At 47.0% G+C, this 14,519-nt stretch overlaps 1 protein-coding gene across 2 annotated transcripts in view; it reads left to right on the top strand.

Moving 5' to 3' along the window:
* Positions 1 to 12,664, top strand: part of PRICKLE2 (prickle planar cell polarity protein 2) — a 299,561-nt gene extending 286,897 nt beyond the window's left edge. For both annotated transcript variants that reach the window (XM_087825085.1, XM_087825086.1), the window contains one exon: positions 6,681 to 12,664. In XM_087825085.1, coding sequence (XP_087681211.1) covers positions 6,681 to 7,555 — 875 coding nt within the window. In that variant the 3' untranslated portion in view covers positions 7,556 to 12,664. The remainder of the gene's footprint in view (positions 1 to 6,680) is intronic.
* The last annotated feature ends 1,855 nt before the right edge of the window (positions 12,665 to 14,519 follow it).

The following is a 14,519-nucleotide window of genomic DNA, read 5'->3' as shown; positions in this document are numbered from 1 at the left end:
CCCATGCCCTGTCACCAAAGAGCATGTGGTGGTAGTTAGGCTCCACTGCCCAGATGACAGCTTCTCTCCAGCTGTTGCCAATTTGAAATTCAGGGTGTTGATCACACCAAATGACTTAATTGGAAAAGGGATCCCAGGGGACCTGATCAAAGTACCCCCCACACACACTTAAATAAGCTAGTACCTCAAAGACATGCCTTGCGGGGCCTGAGACACTTCCACGGTGAGGAGGTCACGGCTGCGGGGATGCTCAAGCTTCACAGACATTCTCACCCTAAACCAGAGGCTGGCTCTTTCTAGAAAGGACCAGATAGTAAATATGTTACATTTGGTAGGTCATACAGTCTCTGTCACAGCTACTCACTCTGACATTGTATCAGGAAGGCAGCCAGACACTGTGCAAATTAATAGGTGTAGTTGTGTTCCAATAAAACTTTATTTACAAAAACAACCCTGGAGCTGGACTTGACCCGTGGGCCATATGTTGCAATATCCTATTCTGTCTTTTAAGTTGGCAGAAACACAGCTGTCTTCCTATGCCAGTTGTCTTTTTGTTCTTAGTATTTTGGGAGGAGTGGAAGTAGAATAAATAAGTAAGGAACAGAAAGATGTAGCGCAGGGCTGCCATTGCCTTTAAGTCTGCATGTTCTCCTCTCTGGACTTGAGCATACAGCTTCTGCTCTTAGAACAAATGGAGGGGGAGGGACACAGCAAAGATCTCCTTTTTCCTCCATCAAACCCACAGCATCCTTTGAAGGCATTGATTTTTCTTGCCTTCTGTGAGACCCGTTTGTAGTGAGGGGACACTACTCGGACAGCAATGCTGTATTGCTTACAGCGCTCTGGCTGCACGTCGCTGTTGACGGTTTAACCACAGAGAGTCACAGGCTGAACTCAGTACTGACCTCTCCTTGTTGGGCAAGGCCTGCGGCCTCGGCAGTGTCTGGACATTTGTGTAGCTTTTGGCCACACTGACCCCAGGGATAAGAATGAATCAGATCGAGGCCTTTACTCCACAGTCCCCATCTAGCACCTTACAAAGCCTGCATTATTTGGAGAGGAAAAAACTGCCTTTGTCTATTAATAAAACAGAGTTCCACTTGAGAGGAGAGTGGCTTGGCATCTGTGCCTCATGCTGCCTGTGGGATCTTCTGCTGGGGCACCGATAAGGCGGCCAGACTGTGGGCTGCAGCCGGAGCTCTCTGGGGAGCTGTGCTCGCAGTCGCCGCCATCTCCTCCGCACCTGTGCTCCTGCATACATACACCCTCACACGCACATCGGGGCTCAGGCAGCAAGGAAAGAAAAGCACATTTATTGCAGGATTGCGGAGTGGCATTTGGGAGCCCCATTTAGTGGGACTATATTGATATTCAGTGTTTTGACAAAAAGAATAGAGTTGAATCTCATCTGGGTAGAGGAATAATTCCTGGATGCAGTTTGGAGCACAGATTATTTTAGCAGTGGCTCATGGATGGTAAACATTGCCATGTGTGTGGCCCTGTGTGGATCGTGTTTCTCAGATTCATTCATTCATTCATTCATTCATTCATTCATTCATTCATATAATCATGCATTCATCAAGTATTTGGGTGTAAAATTCTTGGTACATGCTGACTTTTATTGGGGACTTTTAGGCCCTGCCTACTTTCTTCCAGCATTTTTTAATCCCAGGTGCTGAGATGGGGGCCTAGCAAACAGGAGCCAGCCCCTGCCCTCTTGGAGCTTACAGACTAGCCAAGTAGATGGAAAGGAAATCAGAACTATACAAATATATTACAGCTGTGATGAGTCTTAAAAAGGAAAAGTACATATTTCTTCATGTAATAATCACAAGTTTTCAAGCTCAGATGCTATTGTTATGCCCATTTTACAGCTGCATTTCAAGAGGTTCTAAAGTTGCCCAAGTCAGCCAGCCAGGCTGCTGCTCTCCAGTTCTGCTCATAGTTAGAGAGGAAGGGGGTGTTTATCAAATTGAGATGTGAACTAGGATACTACAGTTCCATCTTAGGGACATGAAAACTGCTAATTTAAACAGACCTCCAGAGCTATGATTAATGAGGCAAAACATTTTTTGTAGATCGAGTTGCTAATTACAAATCACGTGTCCTTCAACTTTAAAATTGTAGAAGCCCCAGATGGTGGGCCATATAATGAACCTCCAGAGACAATGAGACTGACAGGTGTGACCGTAGTACTTTTGTTCCTCGTGGTTGGGGTTCCACCCATCTGAATTACAATCAGTTGTTCTTTAAGACCTGGTCCACTCCAGGTCAGAGGGTGGTGGCTTTTTTCTGGCAGCAGGTAGCGTGAGGACTCATTGATCTCAACTCCACAAATATTTACTGAGCACCAATGGGGTGCCAGTCACTGCTCCTGCCAGGAGAGCATAGTGAACAGGAGAAAAGACCCCTTTCCCACAGGCAGTCATTCAGCTACAAACATACACAGAGGAAAGTAAGTCAGGATGGGAGCCTTACAAAAGGCTCAAGTGCTGCAGCGTGACTGGTTGGTGGGGGAACAACTTGACTGTTTTAGAAAGAGCGATCTGGGCAGGCACCACAGAAGAGGCGACATCTATGTGAGAACCTTGATTAAAGGAAGCCGGTTTTGCAAAAGGGAGAGTTTTCCAAAGGGGCTGGAGTGAGCTTGCTGGTGTGTTGAGGGAGGAGGAAGGATGTAAGTGAGGCTGAGCAGGGGAAGCGAGGAGCGCCATGTAGCCAGTGGTTGTGGAGAGGCAGAGGGCCTTGCCTTCTGCATAAGTGCTCTGGATTTTGCCAGTAATGAAATTAATCACAGAGCCAGCCTGTTGAGAAGCAAGTACACAATTATTACTCATCTATAGGCCATTTGATTCATGCCCTGCATGTAAGAAGCCCCTGAAAAAAAATTCTGAGTTAATAAATGAGAACAGACATTTCTCCTCTGGAGTGGGCAGGTGGCGTTTCCAATCCCACCCACACAACCACCAGGGGAAGAGCTTAGGTTTAGGTGATGCTGATAGTGGACCCTGAGCTTGAGCACAGGCCCTCCTGTTCTTCCAGAGCAATTTTGTTTTGGGGGGAAGGGAGGGGAGGTTAAGGGCATCCTGAGATTCCAAAGATGCAGAAGCACCATAGAGAAGAGGGCAAGATCCCCTCCCTGTGGAACTGAAGCTGCCCGTCTTCACCGTTACCTCCGCAGTGAAACATGAATCTCTTCACACACAGGACATTCTCACAAATGCTTGACTTCAGAGCTTATAAAAGACAGTTTCAGGAAAACAGCATGTCTGGGAATGTATAGTATTTGCTAGATTGCTAATGCTGACCCTAATCCACCCGAAGGCGAGAGAAGACATCTGGGCAAAGATCATTGCGCCTACCTGTGATTTTTGAAGATTTTTCCCTCCTTACTAAAGTTGATCTGCTCACACTACTCACTGTCAGCTCAGGTTTCTACCTCTGCTATCTACCTTCAGATGGGGAAGGTGCTGGAGCAGTGAGGACGCATACATCAGAGCCAAGCAGCAGGGACAGCGGGAGGTGGAGGGCCCAACTCCTCTTGCCTTGACAGTTACCCCAGTAATGAAAAAAGAAATAGATACATGACTGGACAGTGCGTTTTTCAGAATACTTTCTTAATAGGCATATCCTACATTTAAATTTGGCTCTTTAATGAGAACACTGTTTTATGTATAACTTATATAAGGTAAGGCAAACAAGTGTTAAAATTACACCTCAAAGAAATGTTACAGATGCCTACCCTTTTATAACCATCAACCAGATCTAGATACAGAACATGTTCAGTGCCCTTGGGGTTTTCCATATCCCCCCTCCCACTACTCTGACCTCTGTCACCATAGATAGCCTTAGCCTGTTCTTGAACTTCATATAAATAGAATCACACAATATGTTCTTTTTTTTTTTTTTTTTGGTCTCTCAGCATTTCCTGTGGGGTTCATCTGTGTTGCTGGGTGTAGTCATTCATTCTATTGATGTATAGTATCCCATTATGTCATGGTTTCTCAACTGTGGCATTTATTGACATTTTGAGCTGGATAATTCTTTCTTGCGGGGATTGCCCTATGCAGTGTAGGGTGTTTAGCAGCATCTCTCTGGCCTCTACCCACTAGGGGCAAGTAGTACCTCCCCAACCCCATTGTTTCCCCTGGAACTGAAAACCATTGTGTCGTATAAATATACTACAATTTTTAACAAACTTTTTGTTTGTAAACAATTTCAAACTTAGTGAAAAGTTGCAAAAATTGAACAAATAATACAGTGTATTCTTTACCTAGATTCATCTATCGTTAACATTTTGCCCCATTTTTTAAATCATTTTCTCTCTCTTGCCCACGTGCTATTTCCGAACCATCTGAGAGTAAGTTGCATTCACCTTAGCCATTTGCCACCATGTACTTCCACGTGTATTTCCCAAGAAGAAGGATCGTTTCCAACACTATCATAATTATCAAGTAACCACAATAATTGTGGTATAGTACATTTATCAATTGCCCATGTCCCAATTTTTGTCACTTGATCAACAGTCATCCTTTATAGCATTCATTTTTGCTACAGAACAGGTTCCAGACCAGGATCAGGTATTGTCTGCCATGGTTTCTTAGTATCCTTCAGTCTAGAAAGCCTTTCTTGGTCTTTCTGATACTGAACTTTTTAAAGAATACAATCGATTTCCTTCTTAATAGAGCATTCTTCATTTGGAGGCTTTCTAATCTTCCCTCCTGAATACATTCCAGATATATATTATTGACTGGGAGGCAGCATAGGTCACAGTGTGTCTCTCCTTAGAACATCCTATTCAGAGGCACGTGAAGTCCAGTTGCACCTCGTCAATGATGTTAAGTTTGATCTCCACTGTATAGTTACTAAATTTTCCCTTACAGCTAATAAGCAATATGTGGGGAAACACTTAATACCATGGAAATATTCTGCTCCCCCTTCAAATTTTACCCCCGAAATTTAGCACACTTTGACTCTTGCATGACCCAGTCTTTACCTGTGATGGTTACAAATCCAGCACTCCTGTCTGCACTCACTCTGAGCATTCTACTATATACAAGAGCCCACTCTTTCCCCCTGTTGTTTATTGATGTTTTTATCTGTTATCAGTATGGACTCATGAATTCCTGTTTTTTCAGTGGTTTGTAAATCATCACTGTTTTAAGTATTGTAATGCTCAATTTGCTCAGCTTTGTCCAGTGGGAGCCCCTTGACGTTGGGCCCTATGTTCTTCTGGCAGACTCCCATCACTTTTTATTTCTAACACTTCCTTACTTTTTGGCAAAACGTGATGTTCCAGACTCATCTCTTACTTTCCCTTCTCCTGTACTAAAATCGGCCATTTCTCCGAAGAGTCCTGGCCCTTTAATGGGGAAGGGTAGAAACCACAGTTGGTTTATCCTTTCCTGTTAATGAACACTGAGTTGTTTCTTGTTCTGGGCTGTTCTAAAGAAAGCTCTCTGAATACCCTTGTACATTTTTTGGACCTATGAACTCATTTCTATTGGGTGGATACTGAGCAGTGGTAGAAAGTCATAGAATCTCATATACCCAACAGAAATAAGTCCGTAAAAAAAGGACACATATTCAAAGCAGCATTTTTCATAATCTGTGTGTGTGTGATATTGATAAGTAGTTTTTCGAAGTGCTCATAATGTTTATCAGGGGAATGGAAGTAACTTGTTGTCCCCAGTAGGTGGGGAGGAGTAGTCCTGGCAGGGGACATGCTCTCTGCAAGCAGAAATGGCAAACTTCCTGACCCTTTCAACAGACATAACGAGTGAGAAATGATGAGATTTTGCCACCTGGGCCATCCTTAAGCTTCTTGTTAAGAGTGATGCTTTAAAATGGGCCAAATGGACGTGACTGAAGTCAGGAATCTCCCTGGACCTTCAAAATGGCTTTTATGTCAGTGATACCAGTGAGCACTTAGGGAACGCAGGCCCATTGCTAGGGGCACCTGCTGTTAGAGAGCATTAGGGTCAATTAGGGTCACTGCTTTTTTTAAAAAGTGCCCCCCCAGGGGAAGGAAGAATGTCCCCAGAGTCCCACTCACATCTTCTGGCTGCTGGGGGGCCCATTTAGAACCCTGGAGCAGTCATTTACTAAACAGTCTGGGGAAGTAAATGTCCCTGTGTCTACGCTCAGGGAGTTGCTTAGTTTTCACGACATTTGCGATGGGGGCTGAGGGACAGCAGGCAGATCAGGGAACTGCTGGAAGCTGACAGGGGACTGAACTGGTCCAGTATCATGGGACTAGATTCCAGGCTCAGCCCTGCCAGGAAGTGCTTGGGCATGGCCCGGTCTCTAAGGTTTTCTCATCCCAGGCGGCCTGTAGTGCACCACTGGAATCACAGGTACTTGAAGCACTTTGTAGAGCGAAATTCTAAAGAGAGGAAACATGGTAAACAAGATGCACAAGGGGCTCTTGGTAACTTTGATGAGCCTTTGGAGCAATTAATGACGAATACAACGCATGTTTATGGATGCAGTTCAGCCAAGCGCCCCCCAGGTGGACACTGCCCACGGTGCAGTGGGGAGAGCCCTCCTGCACACTTTCCCATCTGCACAACCGCACGCAGCCACCCTGAACGGATGACCGTTCAGATGCCCCTCGGGGACTGTGACCCCCACTGCTGCTCGCTGTACTAACCTCCAGGGCCCTCTCCTGTCTCCCCCAGGCCTCTCCGCCGACTGCGGCGCCAAGCGCCAGGAGCACCTGTCCCGGTTCTCCATGCCTGACCTCAGCAAGGACTCGGGCATGAACGTCTCGGAGAAGCTGAGCAACATGGGCACGCTGAACTCGTCCATGCAGTTCCGCAGCGCGGAGTCGGTCCGCAGCCTGCTGTCGGCCCAGCAATACCAGGAGCTGGAGGGAAACCTGCACCAGCTGGGCGCCCCCATCGGCTACAGGGACCTGCAGGCCCGCGGCCGGAGGCACCAGAGCTTTGACTTCGACCCGGGGGTGGCGGGCAGCAAGCTGCCGGGGCCGGAGGGCGTGCGGCTGCAGCCCATGAGCGAGCGCACGCGGAGGAGGAGCGCGTCCCGCGACGACGGCCGCCACTTCCGACCGCACCGCTCGCGCCGCTCGCGCCGCTCGCGCTCCGACAACGCGCTGCACCTGGCGAGCGAGCGCGAGGCGGCCGCGCGCCTGCAGGAGCGGCCCCCGCTGCGCGCCCGCGACGACTACGACCAGTTCCTGCGCCAGCGCAGCTTCCAGGAGAGCCTGGGCCAGGGCTCGCGGCGGGACCTGTACGGCCAGTGCCCCAGGACTGTGTCGGACCTGGCCCTGCAGAATGCCTTCGGGGAGCGCTGGGGACCCTACCTCGCCGAGTACGACTGGTGCTCCACGTGCTCCTCGTCCTCCGAGTCCGACAACGAGGGCTACTTCCTCGGGGAGCCCATCCCCCAGCCCGCCCGCCTGCGCTACGTCACCAGCGAGGAGCTTCTGCACAAATACAGCTCCTACGGCCTCCCCAAGTCGTCCACGATAGGCGGCCGGGGACAGTTGCACAGCAGGAAAAGACAGAAGAGCAAAAACTGTATCATTTCTTAATCTGACTGGGGCAGGGCGTGGGGGAAGGTGGGAGCTAAGAATGTAAATTCAGAAACTTGCACTGTTTTAAATTTTAAAGCGCTTTTCGGGTTGGTTACCCGGGGGGGAGAAGGGACGTGCTCTCAAGTGGAGGAAGGCAAGGTTGCAGAATGCCTCTCAGTCGGTAGTCACAGTTCTCGGCATGTTGAATATTATTTGCACATTTCACTTTGGAAACGCTATAGACTCTGCGGCAGCCGGGCTTGGTCACCTCCCGAGCCTCGGTGTGTTGAGTTGCCACCAGTAAGATGGCAAATCGCTTCCTTGCTCGCTTGTATCCTCTCTGGTTCTCTTACTTTTAGGACCCTTTTTCCAGTAAGTAATTTGTTTATTAGCCAGGACCCGAGACTAAGTTATTTCCATGTCCATTGTAAATGCAATGTAAATGAGAGTTCTGATAAAATATTTTTGTATTTTGTAATATCAAAGGAATTTCTATATCGTAGGACTCAGTGAGACCCGCATGCACATCCAGAGTTGTCTTTGAGTAGTATCCAGAGGTGGCCAGCACCACCTTTCTTTTCTTTTTTTCTATACAAATTTGTTACATGTCAGTGAGACTTTTTTCAAAGGAGTTTATTCAATTTGGCTTTTTGTGGCTAAATAAACAATTATTATACCCAAAGCATTTTACGCTCTGTTCCATCTTAAGGAGCCATCCTTAAGTCCACTCCCACCCTCAGTAGAATGTATTCTCTACAAAGTGATAGTCATTTTTTTAATAGCAAACATAACTTTTGCCCATTAGAGAAACCAATCAGTGTCAGTCGAGTTCCGTGAGAAACGCCATCCCTGCTGGGAACATTGAAGTTGCTCACTATTGATCTCTTTCTTGGGGAAAATACAGTGACTGTGAGTGGTGCTGTTGTGTGATGTCAGCATGATGTTATTTTGAATGTGGCATTATTTTCTGGTGCTCATGTTTCCTGGATTGTATTATCTGCTTTTCTTTGCCAAGGCAGACGGAACAGCTGCCTTAGCCCGACAACCGGTTGTCCTCAGCGCAAATGAACTTAAGCATTTGGAACTTAGGGACAGGAAGGTTCTGACGGGGCTCTGGGAGAGACGGTGTGTTCTAGATCGTTCATTATGCAAGGAGAAGGAATGAGGTGATTTGAAAACAGAAAGCAGGGCAAGGGTAGAACGGAAGGAGAATATGAAGGAAGGTCAGGGTGAAGAAGAATTCCTGCACGTGAAGTAGAGGAGCGGTGACAGCCACCTCGACTAGCCCCCAGTGCTTGTGGAAATAATTCAGTTTAACACACTCCCTAACCAGAGTATCTGGGTCACCCAGAAAGGTTGAGCTGCTCAGGAGACTTCAGTGTAATGGTCTTGAAAAGCAAATGTTGAAAGGAGGGTTTCCATCGGGAACTTTTGGGGACCGTTGGTCAGACGGAAAATGGACTCAAAAGTGAGTTTGCTTAAAGAAGACATTTAACGGTTGTGCTGTTTATAGTAAAATAAAACTTCCTCCCTTGCTTCAGTTAAAAATGAAGCGCGTGCTTTTCCTTACATTCCCCTCTCCCCTTAATGGACTGTGGCAGCTGAAATAATCCACCGCAGGACCCACCTTTAGTGAGATGTACTGTCCATGTGCTATACACGGTGTATCTCAGTGGCCATCTGCCATGGTGAGGCGAGCGTGGTCTCTTTTCAGTATAGTAGTTAATATTTTCTAGTATTTTTTATGGAGAGAATGTGAAAAGTGGCTTTTCAGACCCCATGCCAAGAGGGTCTGGGGAAAGGAAGGCTGTACAGGATGTGGGAATGGCGCTCCATTCAGGATGTATTAAAATAATTTGCTTTTCAGGTATTAATATGACATTTGTCATTGTCACTGATTTTTTAAAAAAAGCAATGCAAGTGTTGGTTGTGGCTGTTTTCCGCATGCTATCTTCATATCTAAATGCTTCCTTAATTATCCAAGCCTCCGGAGAATTAACTCTATTACGTCTGTATAGTAAGTTTGTAAACTGCTTGGCAAACTGATTTTAAGAAATGTGCAACACCGCCCGACTAAAATGGCAGGTTTCTGGTAGAAATTGGGCAAGTCCAATTTGGATTTTTGAGCTCCTTGATTGATGAGAACAAAAAAGCGTTTTTGGAAAAAGGGAAAACAGTAGATGACTTAACCTAGCAAAAAGCTGGAAACAGTGTCTGTCCCCTGTGGCCTGGAATCCGATGAAAGAAGTTCTCCTAGTGAACGTTGCTCTCTAACTCGGCCCTTTTCAGAGCACCTCTTGCATTTCTCAGATGAGGCTTTCACCCCATCAGCAGAAGAAAGAAGCTGGCCTAGAAACTGGCATAAAACTAGGGTCCAAAGGAATAGGGGGAATGAGCGATCTGAGATCTAGTTGCCCAGGGAGCACCCAGCAGCCGAAATGGTCAGAGCTTGAGATGTAATGGGTATAAGCCTCGGGGTCAAGCTGTCTGCAGGCAAGAGCACCCCACCTGCTCCAGCACTGCAGAGGTCTTCCCACGCCACATGCAGCCGGGCGCCTCACAGGGAGTGCCGGTGGGGACGGCTAAACCCCCGCGATGATGGAACCTCCAGGCGAGTGGCCAGAGAGAGCAGGTGTCGTTGCACTGGGAGTCCCACTGTTAGTGACACTTACATCCCAGAATCCCATTCCCAAAAGTTGAATGCATTCTCTTCTGAGGCAAGAACTTAGGGTCCTTAGCTGATCCCTCCATCATAACCACCAGCTCTTCTTGGTCACATTTCGCTGCGAGTGAGGCCTGCGCTCACCACTTCTTAGGTCATCATTTCATCCCCTCAATAGACTTTTTATTGAGTAATCTTTTCCCAGTTTCCTCTCTGCTCTAACGCCTTCAGGGTTTGTTGTTTGTCTTTCTACCTCTCCTCGTGCTGGTCCTCTGCTTGTCTTGGTGGTGAACACCGCGCTTTAGAGTACAGCTCGTGTCCTACTTGCTGCTCAGTTCAGCGGCATCAGAACTGGCCCCCTCCCAAGAAGCAGAAGTCAGTGACAGTGTCCTGCCAGTACACACCACCCTTGATACTGTGAACAGGTTTCGTAGCAGGCTGGTGGCACTGAGCGCGGCACTCAGTACCCTTCCTTCTGTTGAGTAGTTCTGGGATCTCTACCAAGCGTGAAGGTGAACGAGCTGAGGGAAACCAGAACTGTGCTTCTTGGTGTTGCACGCGTTCAGCGGCGGAGAATCCCTAGTGCTGTTTGTGCGACAGCTTTTTCCGTTTTCATCTTGAGCTCTCCCGTCCTTCCTTTCAGCCCAGTGACCACGCAGTTTTGTGTTTTGAATACGGGACGTGGAGGCCGCTCTTTCCCCTTTCTGTAGGATGCGGCTGCACTGCACCGAGATTATGTTTCCTTCAGCAGCAGCCTCCTGCTTCCTGGGTGCCACTAGCATCGGTTAAGTTCAGGTGGGGCCAGTGATGGCATATACGTAGCATATACTCTGCTACCTGGGCACAGATAACCAGTGTGGCACTGTGTACTTTCCAGAGAATGTGGATGCAGCCTCAAAACCCTGCGACACTCCGGCCCACCAGAACCGGCTGGTCAGAAGGGCTCTTATTTGTGTGATAACAAGCCTCCTTTGTGAACTGCTTCTTAGCTGTCTTTCTACTCTGGGCTCTCTTACCACTGGGCAAAAACAGCCACTTAGGAAGCATCATTCATAAAATAATTGTGAGACTCCAATTCCTAGCGCCCAGATGTGGGTGCTGACAGGAGCTGACTCTTCAGGCTGAGTGAAGACAGATCTCTTAGGCCTACCTTTCCCTGCTCGTGTCCTTGGCCAGCTTTTACAGGCAGCCTCTCTTCGCCCTCTTGCAGAGGTCAGATAAGAGTCCATCTTAGTCTAATCCCACCTTCTAACAAGAAATAACACATATTTAGATCCCAGGGAGAAGTGCTGTTTGTGTGTTTCCTTCTAACAGAAACGAGATGTTAACACCTAAGAAGGAGAATCTCTGGAAGGGGAAGTGGATGGTGTAACCAGCTACCTGAATATTTCATGCCAGAAGAGCTGTTTTTAGCAACTGTTTAGCACCTTCAGGGCTTTGACATGGGCTCTGGACAGCATTCCAGGCGTGGGACTCAGCCGAGCCGCCTCTGCCGATTTGGGAGGCATCTCATGCCGCCTTTTGAGGCCTAACACTTCCCTAGGCACTAGACAAGGAGAGATGAAGAGGGTTTTGCCTGCCTCCAGTGGTTGGCCCCTCTGGGACCTGGAAGACACCGAAATTTGTTTGTCCAACCACTTGGAAGCAGTGGCCAAGGTTAGGATCGAGAAAGGATTGGATTCTTTTCCCATTTTCTCATAATAGTAGCCCAGGCAACACAAGACTCGTAAAACATGACGCACCGTTGGGAGCTATACTGTTTTATAGGCTGACTTCCTGCTGACAAAACTAGCTTTCCTCAGGGGCAGTAAGAAGGAGGGGGGAAAGCTCTCATAGTGTTAGGAAAATATTCCTGTGATTTTTGATATGGCAAATCCATAAGACAGGAAAAAAAAATTGTCTTTATCCTGAGAGTTTTCTGAGACATGCCTTCACCCTACTGGACATTTGGCCATTGATGTTCAGTAGGTCTCTGACCAGGCTTTTCTAAATTTTTCGGAGAGAGTTACTCACCAGTAAGGTCTGTTCTCAAGTCTTTCTGGCAATTTCCATATTTTCCCATAAAGCATTTTGGTTCTATTTTTGGACCCTGACTTAATACTCTGTGGCCTACGAGTCCTTCATTTTCCTTAGCAAATTAGGACTTTGGCAGTTTTCCTCTCCTAAACACATTCTTTCCTGTACAGGATTGCTTTGCCCATCTCCTGCTTTAATTCCAAGCGCATAAACAAAACCTCAGCGGGCCTGGGAAGGCGAGGCAGGCCAGAGTCTGTCGTGTGTCGAGTGTCGCGCTGTTTGTTAAGAAGGTCTGCAACGGGCCTTTGGTGTAGGCTCTGCCAGAGACTGTTGTGAACACTTTGCTTGAGATCCGTGCCCTGTAAAATGGATATGATGTTTTACTGATGTCTGTAATACATTTGTAAACTTACAATAAAATTTGAATAAAAGAATTGTTGCCATTCCTCTCTCGTTTTCCAGGTTTTTTTAAATCTTTGCCTTTGAGCATTTCAACAGAAAAGAGAGACTGCACATGTCCAGGATGAGATTTGCTATGAAAGAAGAACCTGACTATTTACATCAGAATTTCTCAGCCTCGGCATTATCAACTTTTGGGCTAGTTCATTCTTTGTGGCAGAGGACTGCCCTGTGCGCTGTAGGATGTTTGAAGACATCTCTGACCTCTACCCACTAAATGTCAGTAGCACCCCTCCCCCTGAGTTGTGACAACCAGAAGTGTCTCCATACATCACATCCATTAGGAGGATTACTATTTTTTAATAAAAACAACTAGAAAATAACAAGCGTGGGCAAGGATGTGAAAAACAGGCTCCCTTGTGCATTTTGGGTGGGAATGTAAGATGGTGCAGCCTCTGTAGAAAACAGTACGGCAGTTCCTCAGGAATTTACAACAGGATTACCATATGATCCAGCAGCTCTGCCTCTGGATATAGACCCAAGTAACTGAAGGCAGAGCCTCAGAAAGATTTGTACCTCGATGTTGACATCGGCATTACTCACAGTAGCTAAAGAGATGGAAGCAGCCTAAATATCCATCATGGATGAATAGATAAACCAAATGTGATGCACACACACAAGGGAAGAGTATTCAGCCTTCAAAAGGAAGGTAATTCTGACACATGCTGTTGTATGGATGAACCTTGAGGACATTAAGATATGTGAATTAAGCCAGTCACAAAAAGATAAATACTGTATAATTCCACTTATATGAGGTTCCTGGAAGAGCCAAAGTCATAGGATAAGTAGAAGAGTGGTTGTCCAGGGCTGGGGGAGAGGAGAATGGGAATTGTGTAATGGGTATAAAGTTTTTTTTCAAGATGAAAATTGGTTGCACAACAATGGTAATGCACTTAACACCACTGAACTGTACATTAAAATGATTAAAATGATTTATGTTGTCTTTATTTTACCAGAATTTAAAGTAATATCTCCACCCATAGCTGAATGTCCCCTGGGGACAAAAGTCACCCCTGGTTGAGAACTGCCAGTTCAAATGCTTTGCCACTTTAGCATCTCTGATCCCTGAGGATTTTTGAAACTGACTCCTACTCAGGCCACACAGACAATTTTCAGTTATTAGCAGGAATTAAAAGCAGCAGGTGACCCTAAAATATTTGTATTTGCTGTTAAGCAAATCCTAAGTGGTTTGTCTAGAGAGCTATATGCACAGCTGTGTTCTGGTTAGAATAGTATTAATATGGTCTGGGAGCCAGGACCAAAGCAGCATGTAAATTAGATTTTTCCATGGCTGATCCACAACATTTAGGAAGCGCTGGGTACTGCAATATCACTCGTTCAACAAGTATTTATTCAGAGCCTGCTCTGGGCCAGGCACTGTTCTTGGTGCCTGGAATACAGCAATGCACAAAACGAACTTCCTACGCTCCTTCAAGGAGCTTGCGAACTTGACTTTCCACTAGGCCCGAGTGCGGGACTGCAACAGCAGATGTTCTCATCCACGCCAGCCAGGAGGACTTGGGAGATGGACATGAGTGAATTCACTCCTGAGGCTCCTGAGAGCCTTTGGGTGAAGACTAATGTCATGCCTGTTCTGCTCAGGGACCCCCTCGGGGAGCATGCCCCTCAGGCAGCCACGGTTTTGCCATTTGACCTGCTCTCCCTTCTCCTCAGCTAAAGCGATTGGCATCAAAAATGGCACGTAGCCAGCAATTTACAAGCGACCTGACAACGTGGTAAGCTGGGCCAATCCGATGCCCTTCTCAGGATTACACGCAGGATTCTGAGAGAGCGAGGTAGTTGCCAGTGGAAGCTGAAGCTAAGGGTGTGCAGGGAGGGCAGCCA

Source organism: Miniopterus natalensis, chromosome 15, assembly GCF_054644295.1.
Source record: "Miniopterus natalensis isolate mMinNat1 chromosome 15, mMinNat1.hap1, whole genome shotgun sequence".
Taxonomy (NCBI): domain Eukaryota; kingdom Metazoa; phylum Chordata; class Mammalia; order Chiroptera; family Miniopteridae; genus Miniopterus; species Miniopterus natalensis.
This window is presented reverse-complemented; position numbering and strand designations above follow the sequence as displayed.